Source organism: Cherax quadricarinatus, chromosome 46 (genome assembly GCF_038502225.1).
Source record: "Cherax quadricarinatus isolate ZL_2023a chromosome 46, ASM3850222v1, whole genome shotgun sequence".
Classification (NCBI taxonomy): Eukaryota; Metazoa; Arthropoda; class Malacostraca; order Decapoda; family Parastacidae; genus Cherax; species Cherax quadricarinatus.
In genome coordinates, this window is record NC_091337.1 from 18,529,739 (window position 1) to 18,550,621 (window position 20,883).

At 41.5% G+C, this 20,883-nt stretch overlaps 1 protein-coding gene across 1 annotated transcript in view; it reads left to right on the forward strand.

Annotated features, from left to right (window-relative positions):
• LOC128696758 (probable ubiquitin carboxyl-terminal hydrolase MINDY-4) overlaps window positions 1–13,599 on the forward strand; it is a 55,835-nt gene extending 42,236 nt beyond the window's left edge. Inside the window, exons 7-9 of the mRNA XM_070094408.1 lie at window positions 5,565–5,745; window positions 9,010–9,028; window positions 13,395–13,599. Of these exons, the coding sequence (XP_069950509.1) occupies window positions 5,565–5,745; window positions 9,010–9,028; window positions 13,395–13,482 (288 nt within the window). The 3' untranslated portion in view covers window positions 13,483–13,599. The remainder of the gene's footprint in view (window positions 1–5,564; window positions 5,746–9,009; window positions 9,029–13,394) is intronic.
• The last annotated feature ends 7,284 nt before the right edge of the window (window positions 13,600–20,883 follow it).

Genomic DNA, 20,883 nt, shown 5'->3' on the forward strand with positions numbered 1-20,883 from the left:
CACCCTGCAATACTTCATCTACTTTACTAGAAGCCAAAGCGGGACCTAATCTATCTGATTCAATTTCAAGATCAATTCTTTGAAATTGTTCTTTTAATACTTCGATTCTCGACTGGTAGCTTACTTGAGAAACTAAACTTTCAGAGTCAGAATCTCCTGCTACATGATGGTTAGAGGCCCCTGGAAACAATTTGTTTCTAATTATTGCCCTTACGGTATTGGCTGTGTAATATCTATCGTATGGTACTCCCAATTTACGGGCTATCTGCCAGCACGTTTGAAGTTTCAAGGAGTCCAGCTTTGATAATGTTAAATCTTCAAATAACTCTTTAATGTGATCTTCCATGATCAATATTTTGAAATTAACTAAAGATAAATTCCCAGTATATAACTTTAATATTGTTACCCGGACGGGTAACCCATTTGTTGCGAATAAGAAATTTTTTAAAGAACTTCAGAATGTGGCCTGTTACCATTTATTTCTTATGCAACAAGATTTTTGGATCCGAGTTATTTAAAGGTATTTTAGAGTCTAGGGGAAATAATTTCAACTGGGAAACTCCATAGAATAATATTCAAATTTATTAAAGTATTTAAATACACTACTTTATCTTCTCTTTGTAGTTAATGTAACTTAATACTTTGTACAATAAATTTACCATATACATTTAGTTCAAAATCATGGAAATGTCACATTAATAAGGAAGTTTAATTATTCTTCCTGTAATTAAGTCTTCATTAACATTTACGTCTTTTTCTTAACAAGACTGTAAACTCAAAATACAAAAGGTACAAGATTTAACAAGACCTTTGAATCTGGCCGTGAAGTATCTCTATGGATTACTGAACTGACCAAGAATATAAATATCAAAAGAATCTTTCAGAGCAATTAGGAACAAACTGAGTCAGCTCTAGAGTCCAATTCTCAAAACCATTCAAACTGTACACCGTAAGAGCCAATATACGATCAGTTGTCAGGGCTAGAGCAGGGAGCAGACCGACTACTTGCCAGTCTCTTGACGTGTCGTCAGGTTGGATCAGCTGACCCAAACGTCAGCCAGCCGGACATAAACAATTGAACAATTCACCGGATGGTTCCGAGACTTAAACTCTATATACACAAGAAATCCTACCTAACAATAATAATAAAATAATAGAGATAATAATAACAAAATAGTGATAATACCAGAATAGTGATAATAACAAAATAGCGATAATAACAAAATAGCGATAATAACAAAATAGTGATAATACCATGGTATTTTTCATATTTTTTTTTTCAACAAGTCGGCCGTCTCCCACCGAGGCAGGGTGACCCAAAAAAGAAAGAAAATCCCCAAAAAGAAAATACTTTCATCATCATTCAACACTTTCACCACACTCACACATTATCACTGCTTTTGCAGAGGTGCTCAGGATACAACAGTTTAGAAGCATATACGTATAAAGATACACAACATATCCCTCCAAACTGCCAATATCCCAAACCCCTCCTTTAAAGTGCAGGCATTGTACTTCCCATTTCCAGGACTCAAGTCCGACTATATGAAAATAACCGGTTTCCCTGAATCCCTTCACTAAATATTACCCTGCTCACACTCCAACAGATCGTCAGGTCCCAAGTATCATTCGTCTCCATTCACTCCTATCTAACACGCTCATGCACGCTTGCTGGAAGTCCAAGCCCCTTGCCCACAAAACCTCCTTTACCCCCTCTTTCCAACCCTTTCGAGGACGACCCCTACCCCTCCTTCCTTCCCCTATAGATTTATATGCTTTCCATGTCATTCTACTTTGATCCATTCTCTCTAAATGACCAAACCACCTCAACAACCCCTCTTCTGCCCTCTGACTAATGCTTTTATTAACTCCACACCTTCTCCTAATTTCCACACTCCGAATTTTCTGCATAATATTTACACCACACATTGCCCTTAGACAGGACATCTCCACTGCCTCCAACCGTCTCCTCGCTGCTGCAATTACCACCCAAGCTTCACATCCATATAAGAGTGTTGGGACTACTATACTTTCATACATTCCCTTCTTTGCCTCCATAGATAACGTTTTTTGACTCCACATATACCTCAACGCACCACTCACCTTTTTTCCCTCATCAATTCTATGATTAACCTCATCCTTCATAAACCCATCCGCCGACACGTCAACTTCCAAGTATCTGTAAACATTCACTTCTTCCATACTCCTCTTCCCCAATTTGATATCCAATTTTTCTTTATCTAAATCATTTGATACCCTCATCACCTTACTCTTTTCTATGTTCACTTTCAACTTTCTACCTTTACACACATTCTCAAACTCATCCACTAACCTTTGCAATTTTTCTTTAGAATCTCCCATAAGCACAGTATCATCAGCAAAAAGTAACTGTGTCAGTTCCCATTTTGAATTTGATCTGAATTTTGATTTTTCATATATTAACAGATAATAATATAACGCCGAAAGTCTCTATTTTAGCTATAAACTGGGACTTTCGCGCTATAATATTAAGTGATGAACATATTCTGTTACAATAGTTAATTAACACAGGATGACCAATTTCGAAGATATAACACTGAAAGCAGTGAAGAGTTTTTACGAGGATAGTGAGGCTCAAGTTAGAGTACAGTGGACCCCCGCATACCGATTTTAATCCGTGCAAGAGGGGTAATTGTTATGCGAAATAATCGGTATGCGAATGAATTTTCCCCATAAGAAATAATGGAAATCAAATTAATCCGTGCAAGACACCCAAAAGTATGAAAAAAAAAATTTTTTTACCACATGAAATGTTAATTTTAGTACACACAAACTGAAAAAGGCATGCACACTTACATGACACTTACTTTTATTGAAGATCTGGTGATGATTGATGGGATGGGAGGAGGGGAGAGAGAGTGTTAGTGTTTAGAAGGGGAATCCCCTTCCATTAAGACTTGAGGTGTCGAGTCCTTTACTGGGGTTACTTCCCTTCTTCTTTTAATGCCACTAGGACCAGCTTCAGAGTCACTGGACTTCTTTCGCACAACATATCTGTCCATAGTGGCCTGTACCTCTCGTTCCTTTATGACTTCCCTAAAGTGTTTCACAACATTGTCAGTGTAATAATCACCAGCACGGCTTGCAATAGCTGTGTGAGGGTGATTTTCATCAAAAAAAGGTTTGCACTTCAAGCCACTTTGCACACATTTCCTTAATCTTTGTAGTAGGCAACTTCTTCAATTTCTCTCTCCCCTCCTCTGAACCAGTTTTCTCAGGTCTGGCCTCTTGCTCTTGAAGTTGATCTATCAGCTCATCAGTGGTTAGTTCTTCATTGTCCTCCTCCACCAACTCTTCCACATCCTCCCCACTAACCTCCAACCCCAAGGACTTTCCCAATGCCACAATGGATTCCTCAACTGGCATAATCCTCTCAGGGTTAGCCTCAAACCCTTCAAAATCCCTTTTGTCTACACATTCTGACCACAGTTTCTTCCAAGCAGAGTTCAAGGTCTTCTTAGTCACTCCCTCCCAACCCTTACCTATAAGGTTTACACAATTGAGGATATTAAAGTGCTCTCTCCAAAACTCTCTTAGAGTCAGTTGAGTTTCTGAGGTCACTACAAAGCACCTTTCAAACAGAGCTTTTGTGTACAGTTTTTTGAAGTTTGCAATAACCTGCTGGTCCATGGGCTGCAGGAGAGGAGTGGTATTAGGAGGCAAAAACTTGATGTTAATGAATTTCATGTCCCCATAAAGTCGCTCTGCCACGTCTGTAGGATGACCAGGGGCATTGTCTAACACCAGGAGGCACTTAAGTTCTAATTTCTTTTCAGTTAGGTAATCTTTCACATTGGGGGCAAATGCATGGTGTAACCAGTCATAGAAAAAGTCTCTAGTGACCCATGCCTTACTGTTTGCCCTCCACAGCACACACAAATTCTCCTCGAGGACATTCTTTTGCCTGAACGGTCTGGGAGTTTCAGAGTGATACACTAATAAAGGCTTAACTTTGCAATCACCAGTAGCATTGGAACACATCAAGAAAGTAAGCCTGTCTTTCATAGGCTTATGTCCTGGGAGTGCCTTTTCCTCCTGAGTAATGTAGGTCCTGCTTGGCATTTTCTTCCAAAACAGGCCTGTTTCATCACAATTAAACACTTGTTCAGGTTTCAGTCCTTCAGAGGGAGAGAGTATGGAGGAGGTGAATGTATTCAGATATTTGGGAGTGGACGTGTCAGCGGATGGGTCTATGAAAGATGAGGTGAATCATAGAATTGATGAGGGGAAAAGGGTGAGTGGTGCACTTAGGAGTCTGTGGAGACAAAGAACTTTGTCCTTGGAGGCAAAGAGGGGAATGTATGAGAGTATAGTTTTACCAACGCTCTTATATGGGTGTGAAGCATGGGTGATGAATGTTGCAGCGAGGAGAAGGCTGGAGGCAGTGGAGATGTCATGTCTGAGGGCAATGTGTGGTGTGAATATAATGCAGACAATTCGTAGTTTGGAAGTTAGGAGGAGTTGCAGGATTACCGAAACTGTTGTCCAGAGGGCTGAGGAAGGGTTGTTGAGGTGGTTCGGACATGTAGAGAGAATGGAGCGAAACAGAATGACTTCAAGTGTGTATCAGTCTGTAGTGGAAGGAAGGCGGGGTAGGGGTCGGCCTAGGAAAGGTTGGAGGGAGGGGGTAAAGGAGGTTTTGTGTGCGAGGGGCTTGGACTTCCAGCAGGCATGCGTGAGCGTGTTTGATAGGAGTGAATGGAGACAAATGGTTTTTAATACTTGACGTGCTGTTGGAGTGTGAGCAAAGTAACATTTATGAATGGGTTCAGGGAAACCGGCAGGCCGGACTTCGAGTCCTGGAGATGGGAAGTACAGTGCCTGCACTCTGAAGGACGGGTGTTAATGTTGCAGTTTAAAAACTGTAGTGTAAAGCACCCTTCTGGCAAGACAGTGATGGAGTGAATGATGGTGAGACTTTTTCTTTTTCGGGCCACCCTGCCTTGGTGGGAATCGGCCAGTGTGATAATAATAATAACAGTGTGCCTCTGGCAAGGCAGTGATAGTGAATGATGGTAAAAGTGTTCCTTCTTTTGGGTCACCCTTCCCTAATAATAATAATATCTTTATTTCTACAAGTACATATACAAGGTATACAGGTCTAACTGACATCAGTGACATACTACTATATAGAAAGCTGCTTGTTATGTAGAGCATTTTGGGCAAATTAGGTCAATTTTGTCCCAGGATGCAACTCTCACCAGCTAGCTAACACCCAGGTACCCATTTTTAGTGATGGGCAAACATGGTGTGAGGAAACATGTCCAATGTTTCCACCCTTTGCCAGAAATTGAACCCGGACCCCTCATCGTGTGAAGCTAGAGTTTTTGCCTACCAGGCCATGGGCCTGGTGGGAGATGGCCAGTGTGTTAAAAACAAATAATAATAAAAGGAGGCACAAAACCCATTTTGGCCATTCAGCAAAATGGTAATTGACCATTTATGGCAGGAATTCTTTTAACTTGTCATGTATCACAAACATTCAAAGTGGAAGAATATATTAAAATACATATACTTTTTCCTAGGTTGGTACTTTCCTCAAGAGTCCACAGTACCCAATATGGGTAGTATGTTGTGAAAGTCACTACAGTTGCCTGTTCAGCCGTGATACTTCAGTAACAGCTGACTCTCCTTCAGTCTCAAAGTTTGACATCTATTACTATGATGGACTTGCATTACAAGAAGATGAGATAAGGCTTACTGTTGGTAAGTGTTTACAGAATTAAATTTGCTAGCAGTCATTCAGTATCAGGGATTGTTAGATTATGCCTCTTTGAAAGCTTTTATGTGGGATCTAACATTCCCTCATTGTAGGAGCATAAATAGTCCCATTGTTTTTTTTTTTATCTTTGTGGCTATAGCTTTCATGATCCTACAACCTGTAAAACTATTACAGGCAGGCATTATTAATGTTAAGTGTCAATCATTGCTCCTTTTTTTGTTCTTACCCATAAATTTGTGCCTACAGTCCTTTGGTCAATCTTGGTTATATGTTTGTTTTATCTCTTGAACTTCATGCTTTGGGAAGTCCCTAATGCAGATACAGACCTTTTATTCCTTGCATCCTTTCTGTCCCTCACTTGTGTTGGAAGTGAGTGGTATTGTGCCAGCAAGTCGTGAAAAAAGACTTGTGTACCAAGTAGCTTCTTCAGTCCTAACACAGACAAAACAAAGTATACACTATATAATGGCAGGGGAATCAGGTAACATGCAATGAGAGATGGGTTGGGTTTGAGAAAGACCTGCCAATATGGGCCAGTAGACTTGCATTATGTGACAACCATCTCCAGTATGGGCAATAACCTGTTTGCAAAAAGAATGGGTATGCTGAAACTGCTGGACTTCTGAGGGATGGTGTTAAGGTGGCCTTCATACACTTTTGCCTGTATAAATTATCTTCTTGAATGTTTGTATTAACTTGGTCTCTTTATGAGATGTCCAACATAGTCTGTGTTGTACAGAGGCAGTGCTACAATTGTAATGGCTGCAGTTTGTGTCAATGGATCCTCAGCTTTGGAGATTTTGCATAGTATTTCCATACGTATTTCTTGTTATACCCTTTATGTGGTGTGATGTATACTCTTGCATGTGATAGTGAAGAAGCACAAGAGTTACTAAGTTCTAAGTGGAGGTAGAACAATCATTGGCTATTTTAACAAGTTTATGTCAAGTACATTGGATACTGTACATCAGTATCTTTCCAATGCTTAGCTGTGTTGTATTTTTAGCAGATTCAAGAAGATTGTCTTTTGTTGGATCCCTGACTTTACTGGACTTCTGGGTAATGAATTTGCAGACTTTGTGCATTCTACATTATTATTATAATCAAGGGGGAAGCGCTAAACCTGGAGGATTATACAGCGCCTGGGGGGGGGATGTGGAAGGCATTCAGGCTTAATTCGGGGAACTGGAGCACAGATCCAATTCCCTAAATCAAGAGCCCCTCACCAACATCAAGGAACCTTCCTTGAGGGGTGTGCATTCTACAGTTTTGGGCTTTTATATCTCCTGCAAAATTACCATTTTTGACTATTATCCAATGCTAACTCAGTACTTGGTGGTCATTGGGTTGCATTAGTGATCAACAACCATTTATTTAATCATATCATGATAGGATTACTGGCCTTTCTATTTTCATTATTGTTTGTGGGAAACATTTCTTTCAAGAAGTGGAGCAGGACGGCTATATATAGGCAGGAAGAGGTAGTGGTGGTGGTAGTGGGGAATTAAGGAGGAGCCAGTCAAATACAAAGAAAGGGGAGCACTGCAAGGGAGCTAGGTGCCCACAGAGGGAGAGCAAGTGCACAGAGGTGGGGGGAAGGGGAAGTGATGAAATAAATAATGAAGGAACAGAAACACGCGACAGAAGAAAGAATGACAAAAAAGGAAAGAGGAAAGGGGAAAGGGAGAAGAGAAAAAATAAGGAATCGGGTTAAGTCACGGGTGTTCTGAAGTTTGGAGCATTTTACAATGTAGTGGGAGAGGAAGGCATCTACAGAGATGAAGCCAGGACTAAGATTCATACAAGGAAAGTTGTGTATTAGAGAGGATTCAACTAGACGGCGACTGTGGCCTCATGGCTCTGTAGATGCCTTCCTCTCCCACTACATTGTAAAATGCTCCAAACTTCAGAACACCCATGACTTAACCTGATTCCTTATTTTTTTCTTCTTCTCCCTTTTCCCCTTTCCTCTTTCCTTTTTTGTCTGTCTTCTGTTCCTTCATTATTTATTTCATCACTTCCCCTTCCCCCCACCTCTGTGCACTTGCTCTCCCTCTGTGGGCACCTAGCTCCCTTGCATTGCTCCCCATTCTTTGTATTTGACTGGCTCCTCCTCCTTAATTCCCCACTACTACCACTACTACTACTACCACTACTACCACCACTACCTCTTCCTGCCTATATATAGCCATCCTGCTCCACTTCTGGTTAGTGTGACTTTGTAAATGGTCCACGTCGTCGTAAGCGCCTCTCTTCTATGTGCGGGTTACTTGTGTATCGTTCCAGTCACGGTATTGTGCCTTTTTTTGTTATTTCTTTCAAACCAGTGTATTAAGTCACATCATGGCCACTTTGTGGTGTCACTGAGAATTGTCAGGTCAGGATAAGAGACCAGTCTTTTAATTGATGGCACCATACATCAGAAAGCACATTGCTTTCAGTTTCTCCTTCACTGCTCTGGTATGCTTACTCTGTCTACTCTCTGACAGTCTCGCCTGTAGTTTAGATTCTGTGACTTTTTAAGCAAACTGATTGAACATACCAACCATAACCTTCTCATCCCCACTTACCCTTGACACTTCGTCCTCTTCCATCAGTTTCATCCTTGCTGTGAAGCACTGAAAGACCTCACACTGGCTTAGCTCTTTCCAGGAGTATAATAATTTGAAAATTTTGAGTTTTTTTTTTTATTAGTTATATGTTTATATAGAACAGTAATAACTTGAAGATTATTCTTGCACAATAGCACCCGAATATAAAAAAAAAAATTAAAAATTTTATTCTTATGCAAGTTTTGGTATAGACAGTTTTTTTTTAGCCCTCTAGTGTTCCATCATAAACACTTGAGGGAGTTTTATATCCTCTGTTTATTTTAGTATAACCTTCTCTAAGATATTTTTCTTGTCACTTTTCCCATATTTTTTTTTTGTTCTGCAATAAATTGCAATTGGAAACAGGCCTTATATGGGGCCTTTGATTGATTCATAGGTAACTACAAAGTGGCTTGTTTAATAATAATTTGACAGTTCTGTTTATTTTTTTTCAGAAAAGAAACATAATACTTTTTACCACCTTAAGTACTGTACAGTAAATAATATAGCTATTATGTGAAAGACACATTGTAAATATTTAAAAACATATACTTTGCAACATTGGAAATTTTTAATATTTTTGAAAATTCATGTAATACACGAAAAAATAATTTATAAATTAAACATGGGACAAAACATTATTACATTCATGGGGAGTGCTAAACCCATATGAGTCGTGCAGCTCCAGGGGGTGATATACGAGGCATTCAGATTCGATCCAAGGAAGGAGAGCACATGTCCAGGCATCACATTTGTAGTGTGAGGAATCCTTGTAATACAGACCTGGTATTTGAGAGATCCCCATTATTATTATTATAATGATAACCAAGTGCTAAACCCATAAGGGTCATATAGCACGTTCTTCTCAGAAAAGATCGACACGTCCTTCACTACCTTTCCACGCTCAGTTTCAGACTGCACAATGGACTAAATTCTTCACTTTACGACCGACTTCCTCTACTGCCTATCTTTCTGACCACAGTATTGGCAAGGCACTCCTACGCCATGTTGGTAAAGATATTTCTTTTCATGTTCTTAAGAGCTGTACGCGCATCGTCACCGTACAGGATGCTACCCAGGCTCATGAGCTTTCTCGTCTTTCCCATATCGATACTGTTCCTGTCACTATTGAAAAACATCATTCCCTCAATTCTTGTAGTGGTACTGTCATTCTGCCCCATACCATAGTTCAACAAAATTTCCAGACATGTAGCACTGACATTCTTGAACAGCTAGAACTCCAAGATCTCCCAATCCTCAATTTAGCGCTTCTTTTTTGATTATAATAATAATCCCAATCCTCAAGGTAGACACTTATGTTCTTCCTGGACATGCCCACCCCCCACCCTTTTTCCCCTCCTATCTCAAAACCCCTTTCTTTGCCATTTCCTTCATTGACTTTTCCCCCTGCCTCAGCATGTGGTTTTTCCCCCTCTGGTGGGAAATCCTTACCCCAATTTCATATCTTTCTTTTCCAATTGCCTATTTTTGGGTATCGGGGCCTCAGGGGAAAGGGGGGTGGTTTTAATTTATCTCATTTTCCCTGTTGGTTTCACGGGAACAAATACCTCTCTTTTATCTCCCCCCATCTCAGGCTATAATTTGTATTCTTAGACCCTTTTTCTGATGGGCCCAATGGTCCCTTTTTCCCTTTTTGATATTCCTACCATCACTATTTGTGGTATTCTGTTCCAAAAGGGGTTACCCCTGCATGGTGGTAACCTTTTCTTTATATCTCCCTTCTTGGGCATTATCTATTGGATTTGCCTTTCTTTTTTCATCATTACTCCCCCGATTCTGTTTTGGTATTTAATCCCCCATTTCCTCTGGGGATGGTCTCACTGTATTCCTGGGCATTGTTAAAAATTTTTCTTCCCAAATCCCCCCATTTTTAAAAATCGGTCCCACCCCTTTTTTGATCCTCGGACTCACCCCCTCTCTTGCATCGATTTTATCTGCTCTTCCTCTTGATAACTTCATGGTCTGTTCTCCGGACTTACATGCGCGATCTTTTCCCAATCATTCTTCTTCCTTCATATTCACCCTCTTGCATCCCATGCTGAATTTGATCAGGCTTGGAACCTTCTCCCCCTCTGTTTTAGATTTCCCCTTGTCCTCTTCGGGGTTTTACCCCTCTTCTTGTCCCCCCGTTTCCCAGCTTCTCATTCTTCCCCAAACGGGCGGCATTCTCGAAATCGTGCCGGTAATTTTCCCTTTTTTGGGTCATCGTTTGGGGCGCTGCATGGGGGTCTAAAAAAACCACAGTGAACTTTTGTTTTTTGAAAGGGGGCGTGCGATCACTCGCCCGTGTCACCCGGGTAAATCATTTCTGGGGAATTTCCCCCCATCACCTCCTTCCTTTTGGGGGTCTGGAAAAAATCGGCGGTGGAAAATATTCCCCTCCCGGCTCCTGTTCTGCGGGTTCCCGGGTGTTGTTAAACCCACTGGGTGGAATAAAGGGGGCAATCAACTGGTCTGTATTTCTCAGGGACTCCCTCTTTCCCCTTTTCTTTCCTCAAAGTCTGCCCGAAAATTTCCCCTTGGGCTTTTTTTTCTCCAGAAAAAACAGTATAATTCCTTTTACACTTCAAAAACTGGGGGAACCTCTCAGCTTGCGATCATTGGCAGTGGCGGGCCCTTCATTTTTGTCTAAAAAATTTTTCATCAGTCAGCCCCCCTCCCTTCCCTTTAAAACTTATTTGGGCGGGGGTTCTTCCCCCAGCTGTGAAATCCGTTTTCCCCTTTTTTAAAAACCAGGCCTCGGGACTGCCCTCCCCTATTCCATTGCTCTTCCATGCAGTTTAAAGTGATGGGCCTGGGAAATAGGCGTTTAGTGTGGTATTTAAAAGAACACAACAGTCTCCCCCTTTAATATGGCTTTTGTAAAAGGGGGGGTTCTACCCAGCCCCCTTTTCGGCTTGGATCTTGTTAAATGCCCTTTGCGTCCCCGTTTTGCCTATTTTTTCCTGGAAAGGGATTCCCCTTTAGGTATTTTTTTGCCCAAGCCCCCTCCTTGACCCGGGCTCCATCCTTCTGAACTTTTTTTAACTGACAGGCATTTGTTTGGGGTTTAAAAATGTTCCCCCCCCGGACTTTATCCAACTGGAAAAGGGGTCCCCAGGGGGTGTTTCGGCACAACACTTTTCTCCTTCTTTTGGTTGGCCTCTAGTCTTCCATCAAAAATTTTTCTCACTCTATGTTGAACTTCTTCCCGTGCAGCGCTGCTTCACCTCATTAGTTTCTCTCCCGCATGCATCGACCCTGTTTCCAATTTGGGGGCCCCCGGGGTTTAAAATTCCCAAACCCAAAACCCCAAATTTCTTTTATTAGCGCTCTGTTCTCTATCATCCTTTGACCTCTTTCCTTCCTAGCTGATCATCAAATTTCTGGGCCTCCTCTTTGATTGGTTATCCTGGGAAAACCCCCCCTTCCCTCTGAACAACTTGCAGCCCGGGTGAACCTTCTTAAAACCCTTGCTCATCTTTCGGGGTGTCTAAACCCCCCTTCTCCCCCCTTCCCCCTTTTTTAGAAAATTGATTATGGTGACCGACAGGGATCTCCTGCTACTCTCTCTAGCCTTAACCCCCTTCATCACCCAAGTTTGTTTATCCTTTTGCTTTTTTCCTGTGAGGGCCCCTGTCAGGGAGTTCCCTCCTATCCGTCTTATGATTGCCTTCGCACATTGCCTCTCATGATCTCCCTTTTTTCCATTTATAGAATGGTCACTGATATTATGCTTCTTTTTGTTCCCCCCCGTTTCTCCGTCCCCCTTTTCTTGCCTTCATTCCTTTTGTCTTCTCTTAATTAACCCCCTTTCTTTTTTCGAGCATCCCTTTTCCCCACCCCCGGAAATTCCCGCTTTCGGGCTGCTTTCTCCTCCTTCTAAAAACCCCCTTTTCATGCTTCCTCTCTTTTTCTCACCCCTTTCACTCTCATTGTCATCCTTGCTGTGTACACAAATGCTCCAAGTCTTCTGCACATGGTTAAGTGTTTCCGGACAGCATCTCGGGGGTTTTCTATCTTTGGCTATATTTTTTCTGTGCTGTATCCATCCTTACCACTTTTCCGTTTTCATCTTGCCTGTGTCATCATTTGTGTTTTGACTCCAATCTTTACAGGCTATACAAAAATTATCACCTCCCCCTTAGTCCTCCTTTCCAAGGGTTTCCCCCCTCTTTCCCAAACATAAAGATTTGTTTTTTTTTGGGTCCCCGGTCATGTTGGGACAGGGTGCAGGGAACTTTCTGCGCGGGCACATACATATCCAGTTTCATATGGGTATTCCTTTTGGTATTTTGCTGTATCTTCCCCCCCTTCCCCCCTTTTCCCCGTTGGGCTACTATGCTCGCAAAAACTTAAACTATTAAAAGTATATTTTCCCGTCTTCTTCTCACCAGTGTGGGTTGGGAACTATCTCTCCGTCTTAAAGGGGTGCCCTTTTCTTACTCATGGGTATCTCAGGGCCCCTGCTCCCTCTGTGAGGGTCAAAATCAAATTTTCAGTCAACCACATTCTTTTGGGTCCCACTTTATCCGACCTGTTTTCCCCCCATAAAAGCTTTTTCCCCCCCTTCTCTTTACCCCTTCGCTATGGAACCTTTCATCCGGACTCTCTCTTTTTTGACAACAACTGACTTACCCAAATTCTTTCCTTCAACCCTTTTTCTTCTTCTCTTGCTACCCTCTCCCCTTCTTCCCTGCCCCCTGTTTTCTGTAACCTCGTTCCCTCCTCCCTCCAATCCCCCCTCTTCCTTCCCACCCGCGCGCTGTTGCCCCTTTTCTTAGGGTTCTTTTTTAATTTTAATAATAAAGCGTTCGGGGTTTTCGCTCTCAAAATGGGCCCCATTCTTTAGCAAAAGTTAATTGAACATATAAATTTAAAATTTAGACTATGCACTCAAAAAAAGTTAATCTTTTGGGTATTAAGTTCAATTTTTCATTCGAGAAAATAAAAGCAATGGGGAAAAGACTAACATGAAAAATTGTATTAATTTTTTTACTCTCTCTTTTACTAATTGATTATATTTTCAGACTTGAATGAAGGATCTTCATTGTTCCTCCCCCGGGCACCATCAGAACCAAGTGGAAAAATGCTTCAATAAATTGGAATGGTACAGATCCAATTCTCTAGAAAATTTAAGTTACTGGTAGTATTATTATTATTGCAATCATAGCTTAAATATTTATTATCTATCTTCATTAATATGGAGATTTAATGATGTACAGTATATTAAACTGATTTCTCAAAGCTTGTTTTTTTTACACACACTCCCCAATAATACAGTACAATATACTCAAATTTACCCTTTAATTTAGGAAAAATTAGACGCATAATCACAGATAATACCACAGACCACTACCCTACCTTTCTCATAACTAATCTAGGTAAATTACCCAAGACACTACTTAAGTCACTTTCAGACTTCATAATGAGGCAGGCATTAATAACTTCATAACATTAATGACAAACATCGACTGGCATACTGAGCTAGAAATCTATACAGATATTGACGAATGTATTAATAATTTCCTAAAAAAGACCCAATACCTCTATAACAAGCACTGCCCTAAAAAAACTAAACAGATCACAGCTAAGAGACTGAAAAGTCCCTGGCTAACACCCAGCATCCTCAATCCATAAATACAAAGCACCTATACGAAAAACAGTACAGAATGGGTCACATAACCAGAGACCAAACAAAACATTACTCGTCAATCCTGACCAGCCTGATAAGAAGGGCTAAAAAATTGTATTATGAGAACAGATTATCCAACTTAAAAGGTGATATAAAAAAGACCTGGAAAACCCTATCAGAAATTCTAGGAACAAAAAAGATATCAGGAAATAGCGCAATTGAACCAACAAAACCAGATGAACCCCAACTCCCACCAACCGAAACAGCAAACAGACTCAATGTTTTCTTCTCCACCATAGGAAAAAAACTTGCCAATAAAATCCCAAGCTCAAATACCCCACCCAGTGACTACCTCACTGGCAACTACCAGAACACACTGTTCTTAGCTCCGAGTAACCCAACAAAAGTCTCCCTTATTATCAATACACTAAAAAGCAAGACAGGAGATTTAAATACCTTACCACCCATTATATACAAAAAAGCTTTGCAAGTGCTGTCACCAATCGTTGCAACACTCTTTAACAAATCCATCGAATCCTCTACCTTCCCTACAGTTCTCAGAATAGTGAGGGTCACCCTGATACATAAAGGAGGAGACCAAACAGACTTGAATAACTATAGACCAATATCCAACTTGCCCCCTCTCTCTAAAAATCTTTGAAAAATTAATTCATAAGTGAATCTATTCCTACCTCATCTCCCACAACATACTCAACCCATAGTTTGGGTTCAGGCCTAATAAAAATACAAATGATGCTATTATACACATGCTTACACAAATATACACTGCACTCAAGAAAAAAGAAGTTCCACTGGGAATCTTCATTGATTTATGTAAAACTTTTGATACAGTTGACCATGATTTGCTCCACATAAAATTGTCACACTATGGTATAAGAGGGCACTCCCTCAACTACCTAAAGTCATACCTCAGCAACAGAAGCCAATATGTGTACACAAATGGAGCAAACTCTTCCACATAGCCAATTACAGTTGGTGTCCCACAGGGAAGTGTCCTTGGCCTCTTCTCTTTCTCATTTACATAAACCAAATGCATCGCAATTACTCAAACCCACACTATTTGCAGATGACACTACATACATCTTCTCTCACCCAAGCCCAGTCATGCTAGCCAATACTGTAAATACCGAATTACAGAAAATATCTACTTGGATGATGACTAACAAACTTACTCTCAACATTGACAAAACCTACTTCATTCAGTTTGGAAACAGAGCTACAGATGTCCCTCTTAACATAATGATAAATGGATCACCTATCACAAAGCTAACAGAGGGAAAATTCTTAGGAATCCACCTTGATAATAGGCTCAAATTTCAAACACGTGTACAACAAATTTCCAAGAAAATTTCCAAGACCGTAGGCATACTATCGAAGATACGGTTCTATGTTCCACAGTCAACCCTCCTGGCCCTATATCACTCACTCATTTGCCCCTATCTAACCTATGGAATTTGTGCATGGGGCTCAACAATAATAAACCATCTCAGACCATTAATTACCCAACAAAAGGCTGCAGTCAGAATGATAACAAATTCCCATTACCACCAGCACACTCCACCAATATTCAAAACTCTAAACCTACTCACCATACAAAACATCCATACTTATTATTGTACCTACTACATACATAGAACACTTAACTCGGATATAAACCCTCCCCTCAAACGTCTCCTTACCAACCTCAATAGAACACATGACCATAACGCAAGGCACAGATCACTCTTTGATGTTCCTCGTGTCCATCTCACACTGCAAAAACTCGATGCACATAAAAGGCCCAAAAATCTGGAATTCATTACCTGTGACCATAAAAGAAACACTGTCTGATCATAAATTCAAGTGTCTTCTTAAAAACCACTTACTCACTCACAACTAAAATACTGCATAACTGTTTCTCATAAATTATAACCTGTGACCCTATCAAACTTAGTTTTTTTAATTACATTACCTAAAAGAATACTCCATTCTCTTGAATGCACAGTAACTCATCAAATGACCATATGAAATGTCTTTGAAATACTCAATTGTTCTTAAATGTTATTTGTTTACTGTCATTTTTACCACTGAATATATCACTGCTTAGTTAATCTTAAGTTAATTTTAAGCCTGCCTATAATGCTCTGCATACAAGGGGCTTTTGGCATGTACACTTAACCACTGTATTTCTTTGTACATCTATGTATCATGTCCAAATTAATAATAAATAAATAAATAGTCCTAGCTCCTGGCCCCGCCTCTTCACCGGTTGCTACTAGGCCCTCCCTCTCCCCGCTCCATGAGCTTTATCAAACCTCGTCTTAAAACTGTGTATGGTTCCTGCCTCCACTACGTCATTTTCTAGGCTATTCCACTGCCTTACAACTCTATGACTGAAGAAATACTTCCTACTATCTCTCTGACTCATTTGTGTCTTCAACTTCCAATTGTGGCCTCTTGTTTCTGTGTCCCCTCCCTGGAACATCCTGTCCTTGTCCACCTTGTCTATTCCACGCAGTATTTTATATGTCGTTATCATGTCTCCCCTGGCCCTCCTGTCCTCCAGTGTCGTCAGGCCGATTTCCCTTAATCTTTCTTCATAGGACATTCCCCTTAGCTCTTGAACTAACCTTGTTGCAAACCTTTGTACTTTCTCTAGTTTCTTGACGTGCTTTATCAAGTGCGGGTTCCAAACAGGTGCTGCATACTCCAGTATGGGCCTGACATACACGGTGTACAGTGTCTTGAATGACTCCTTACTAAGGTATCGGAATGCTGTTTTCAGGTTTGCCAGGCGCCCATATGCTGCAGCAGTTATCTGATTGATGTGTGCTTCTGGAGACATGCTCGGTGTTATACTCGCCCCAAGATCTTTCTCCTTGAGTGAGGTTTGCAGTCTTTGGCCACCTAGCCTATACTCTGTCTGTGGTCTTCTGTGCCCTTCCCCTATCTTCATGACTTTGCATTTGGCAGGATTAAATTCGAGAAGCCATTTGCTGGACCAGGTGTCCAGTCTGTCCAGGTCTCTTTGAAGTCCTGCCTGGTCCTCATCAGATTTAATTCTCCTCATTAACTTCACATCATCTGCAAACAGGGACACTTCTGAGTCTAACCCTTCCGTCATGTCGTTCACATATACCAAAAATAGCACTGGTCCTAGGACCGACCCCTGTGGGACCCCGCTCGTCACAGGTGCCCACTGTGATACATCATTACGTACCATGACTCGTTGTTGCCTCCCTGTCAGGTATTCTCTGATCCATTGCAGTGCCCTTCCTGTTATATGCGCCTGATGCTCTAGCTTCTGCACTAATCTCTTGTGAGGAACTGTGTCAAAGGCCTTCTTGCAGTCCAAGAAGATGCAATCAACCCACCCCTCTCTCTCTTGTCTTACTTCTGTTATTTTATCATAAAACTCCAGAAGGTTTGTGACACAGGATTTGCCTTCCGTGAATCCGTGCTGGTTGGCATTTATACTCCTGTTCCGTTCCAGGTGCTCCACCACTCTCCTCCTGATAATCTTCTCCATAATTTTGCATACTATACACGTCAATGACACAGGTCTATAGTTTAGTGCTTCTTTTCTGTCTCCTTTTTTGAAAATGGGAACTACATTTGCCGTCTTCCATACCTCAGGTAGTTGCCCAGTTTCCAGGGATGTGTTGAAGATTGTGGTAAGTGGTACGCACAACATATCTGCTCCCTCTCTAAGGACCCACGGAGAGATGTTGTCCGGTCCCATTGCCTTTGAGGTATCGATGTCCCTTAGCAGTTTCTTCACCTCCTCCTCATCTGTATGTATGTCGTCCAACACTTGTTGGTGTCCCCATCTGGTCTGTCCCCCCAGAGTCCTTCCTGTCTCTACTGTAAATACTTCCTTAAATCTCATGTTGAGCTCCTCACATACCTCTTGATCATTTCTTGTGAGTTCTCCACCTTCTTTCCTCAGCCTTATCACCTGGTCCTTGACTGTTGTCTTCCTCCTAATGTGGCTATACAGCAGTTTCGGGTCAGATTTGACTTTCGATGCTATGTCGTTTTCATACTGTCGCTGGGCCTCCCTCCTTATCTGCGCATACTCGTTTCTGGCTCTTCTACTAATCTCCTTGTTTTCCTGGGTCCTATGCCTCCTGTACCTTTTCCATTCTCTGTTGCACTTAGTTTTTGCCTCCCTACACCTTCGGGTAAACCAAGGACTCGTTTTGGTCTTCCTATTATTTCTGTTTCCCTTGGGAACAAAACTTTCCTCTGCCTCCTTGCACTTTGTTGCCACATATTCCATCATCTCGTTTACTGATTTTCCTACCATTTCTCTGTCCCACTGAACCTCCTGCAGGAAGTTTCTCATACCTGTGTAGTCCCCCCTTTTATAGTTTGGCCTGTCCCCTTCAGTTCCTGTTACCTTCTCCACTTGTAACTCTACTATATAGTCAAAACTCAGAACCACATGATCGCTAGCTCCAAGGGGCCTCTCGTAAGTGATGTCCTCAATGTCTGAACTGCTCAGGGTGAACACAAGATCCAGTCTTGCTGGCTCATCCTCCCCTCTCTCTCTGGTTGTGTCCCTGACATGTTGATGCATGAGGTTTTCAAGTACCACATCCATCATCTTGGCTCTCCATGTTTCGGGACCCCCATGTGACTCCAGGTTTTCCCAGTCGATCTCCCTGTGGTTGAAATCGCCCATTACCAGTAACTTTGCTCTGCTCGAGTGAGCTCTTCTTGCCACCTCAGCCAGTGTGTCCACCATCACCCTGTTGTTTTCTTCGTACTCCTCTCTTGGCCTCCTGCAGTTCTGTGGTGGGTTATACATCACTCCAATGACTACTTTATGTTCTCCGGACTGAATTGTACCTACAATGTAGTCTCTTTCTCCAATCATGTCCATGCCTTCCATTTCCTCAAATCCCCATTGGTGTTTTATGAGCAGTGCAACCCCTCCTCCCCCTCTACTCCTTCTATCTTTCCTCAGGATCTGATATCCTGTTGGGAAGATTGTGTCTGTTATTGTCTCAGCGAGTTTTGTTTCTGTGACTGCTATGATGTCTGGGGATTTTTCACTGATTCTTTCATTCCACTCCTCATGTTTATTCGTTATTCCATCCGCGTTTGTGTACCAAACCTTTAGTTTCTTTTCTATCATTTTGGTCATGCAAGTGAGTGAGTGAGTGAGAGTGTGTGTGTGTGTGTGTGTGTGTGTGTGTGTGTGTGTGTGTGTGTGTGTGTGTGTGTGTGTGTGTGTGTGTGTGTGTGTGTGTGTGTGTGTGTGTGTGTGTGTGCGCGCGCTCTTCAGGGTAACTGGGGCTACACTCCTTGTATGCTATCAAAATGAAACTTTTAGTGTAATGTAAAATGAGCAATAAAGATGATTGTCTGTTGTAGTGAATTGTACAATTACCAATTAAAATGACTTAATGAACTTTGCTTAAATTACAATACCAAAGCTAAACAAGGAGCTATCTTTGATTTCTTTTTTGAGACCATACAGGATGTGTAGCCCTGAATAATTTGAAGAGGGGTGAATACATACATTAAGTATTCACCAAATCTCACTTCCATTACATCATATACTTCATATCAACAATACCAGGCAAGACAGTTCCTTGGACAGGTTCATCATTCTCTCCAATAGAGAAGCAGCCACTGATGTAGCTAGTGTCCTACAGGTTTCTTATCAAGCATTTGATAAGAAACATGTAGGACACCAAAACTAATGCAGGAGTCTGTGATTCCTTGTTATGAGTGTGCGAAAGTTTGTGGGAGACACAGCAAGAAACCTGGACACTTTTATTTCTGAATGTAAATATGCTTGCTGAACTAACACTTTAAATTGTACACACATTATTCACAAAAATTAGTCAAAATTATCTTACAAAATGGAGCAACGGCAACATGATCATTGAAAAGGTTTTACAGAAGTTAGAATGCTTAGAATCTGGTAAACATTATTTCAAATGCAGTCATACAAAGCTCATGTGGTTTCAACATCAACATATTGGCACAATTAATCTTGAACTGTCAGGACACTCCCATCAGGTGACATCTACTTATGATGGATTGAACTAAAGCTTATTAAACCTGGCTCTCCTCTTTGTCATGGTCTCTGCATTTAATTGATAAAGTCCCTGGTGGGCAAAATGCATTTAAATTTCATACAGTCTGGCTACCCTTGTAGCAACAGCATAGTTTAGTAGTCAGCAGATGGGTTTATGAAGGATGAGGTTAACCATAGAATTGGTGAAAAGGGTGAGTGGTATGTTGAGGTATCTGTGGAGACAAAAAACATTATCCATGGATGCAAAGAAGGGAATGTATGAGAGTATAGTGGTACCAACACTCTTATATGGGTGTGAAGCATGAGTTGTAAGTGCTGAAGCAAGGAGGAGGCTGGAGGCAGTGAAGTCGTGTATGAAAGCAATGTGTGGTGTAAATATTATGCAGAGAATTTGAAGTGTGGAAATTAGGAGGCGTGGAGTTAGCAAAAGTATTAGAGGGCTGAAGAGGGGTTGTTGAGGTGGTTTGGTCATTTAGAGAGAATGGAACAAAGTGGAATGACTTGGAGAATGTATAAATCTGCAGGGTAAGGAAGGCAGGGTAGGGGTTATCCCTGAAAAGGTTGGAGGGAGCGGGTAAAGGAGGTTTTGTGGGCGAGGGGCTTGGACTTCCAGCAAACGTGCGTGAGCGTGTTAGATAGGAGTGAATGGAGACGAATGGTTTTTGGGACTTGACGAGCTGTTGGAGTGTGAGCAGGGAAACCGGTTAGCCGGACTTGAGTCCTGGAACTAGGAAGTACTTAAATGAGAGATTTGGGATATTGGCAGTTTGGAGGGACATCTCAACTGTCGTATCTGAGCGCCTCTGCAAAGACAGTGATTATGTATGAGTGATGGTGAAAG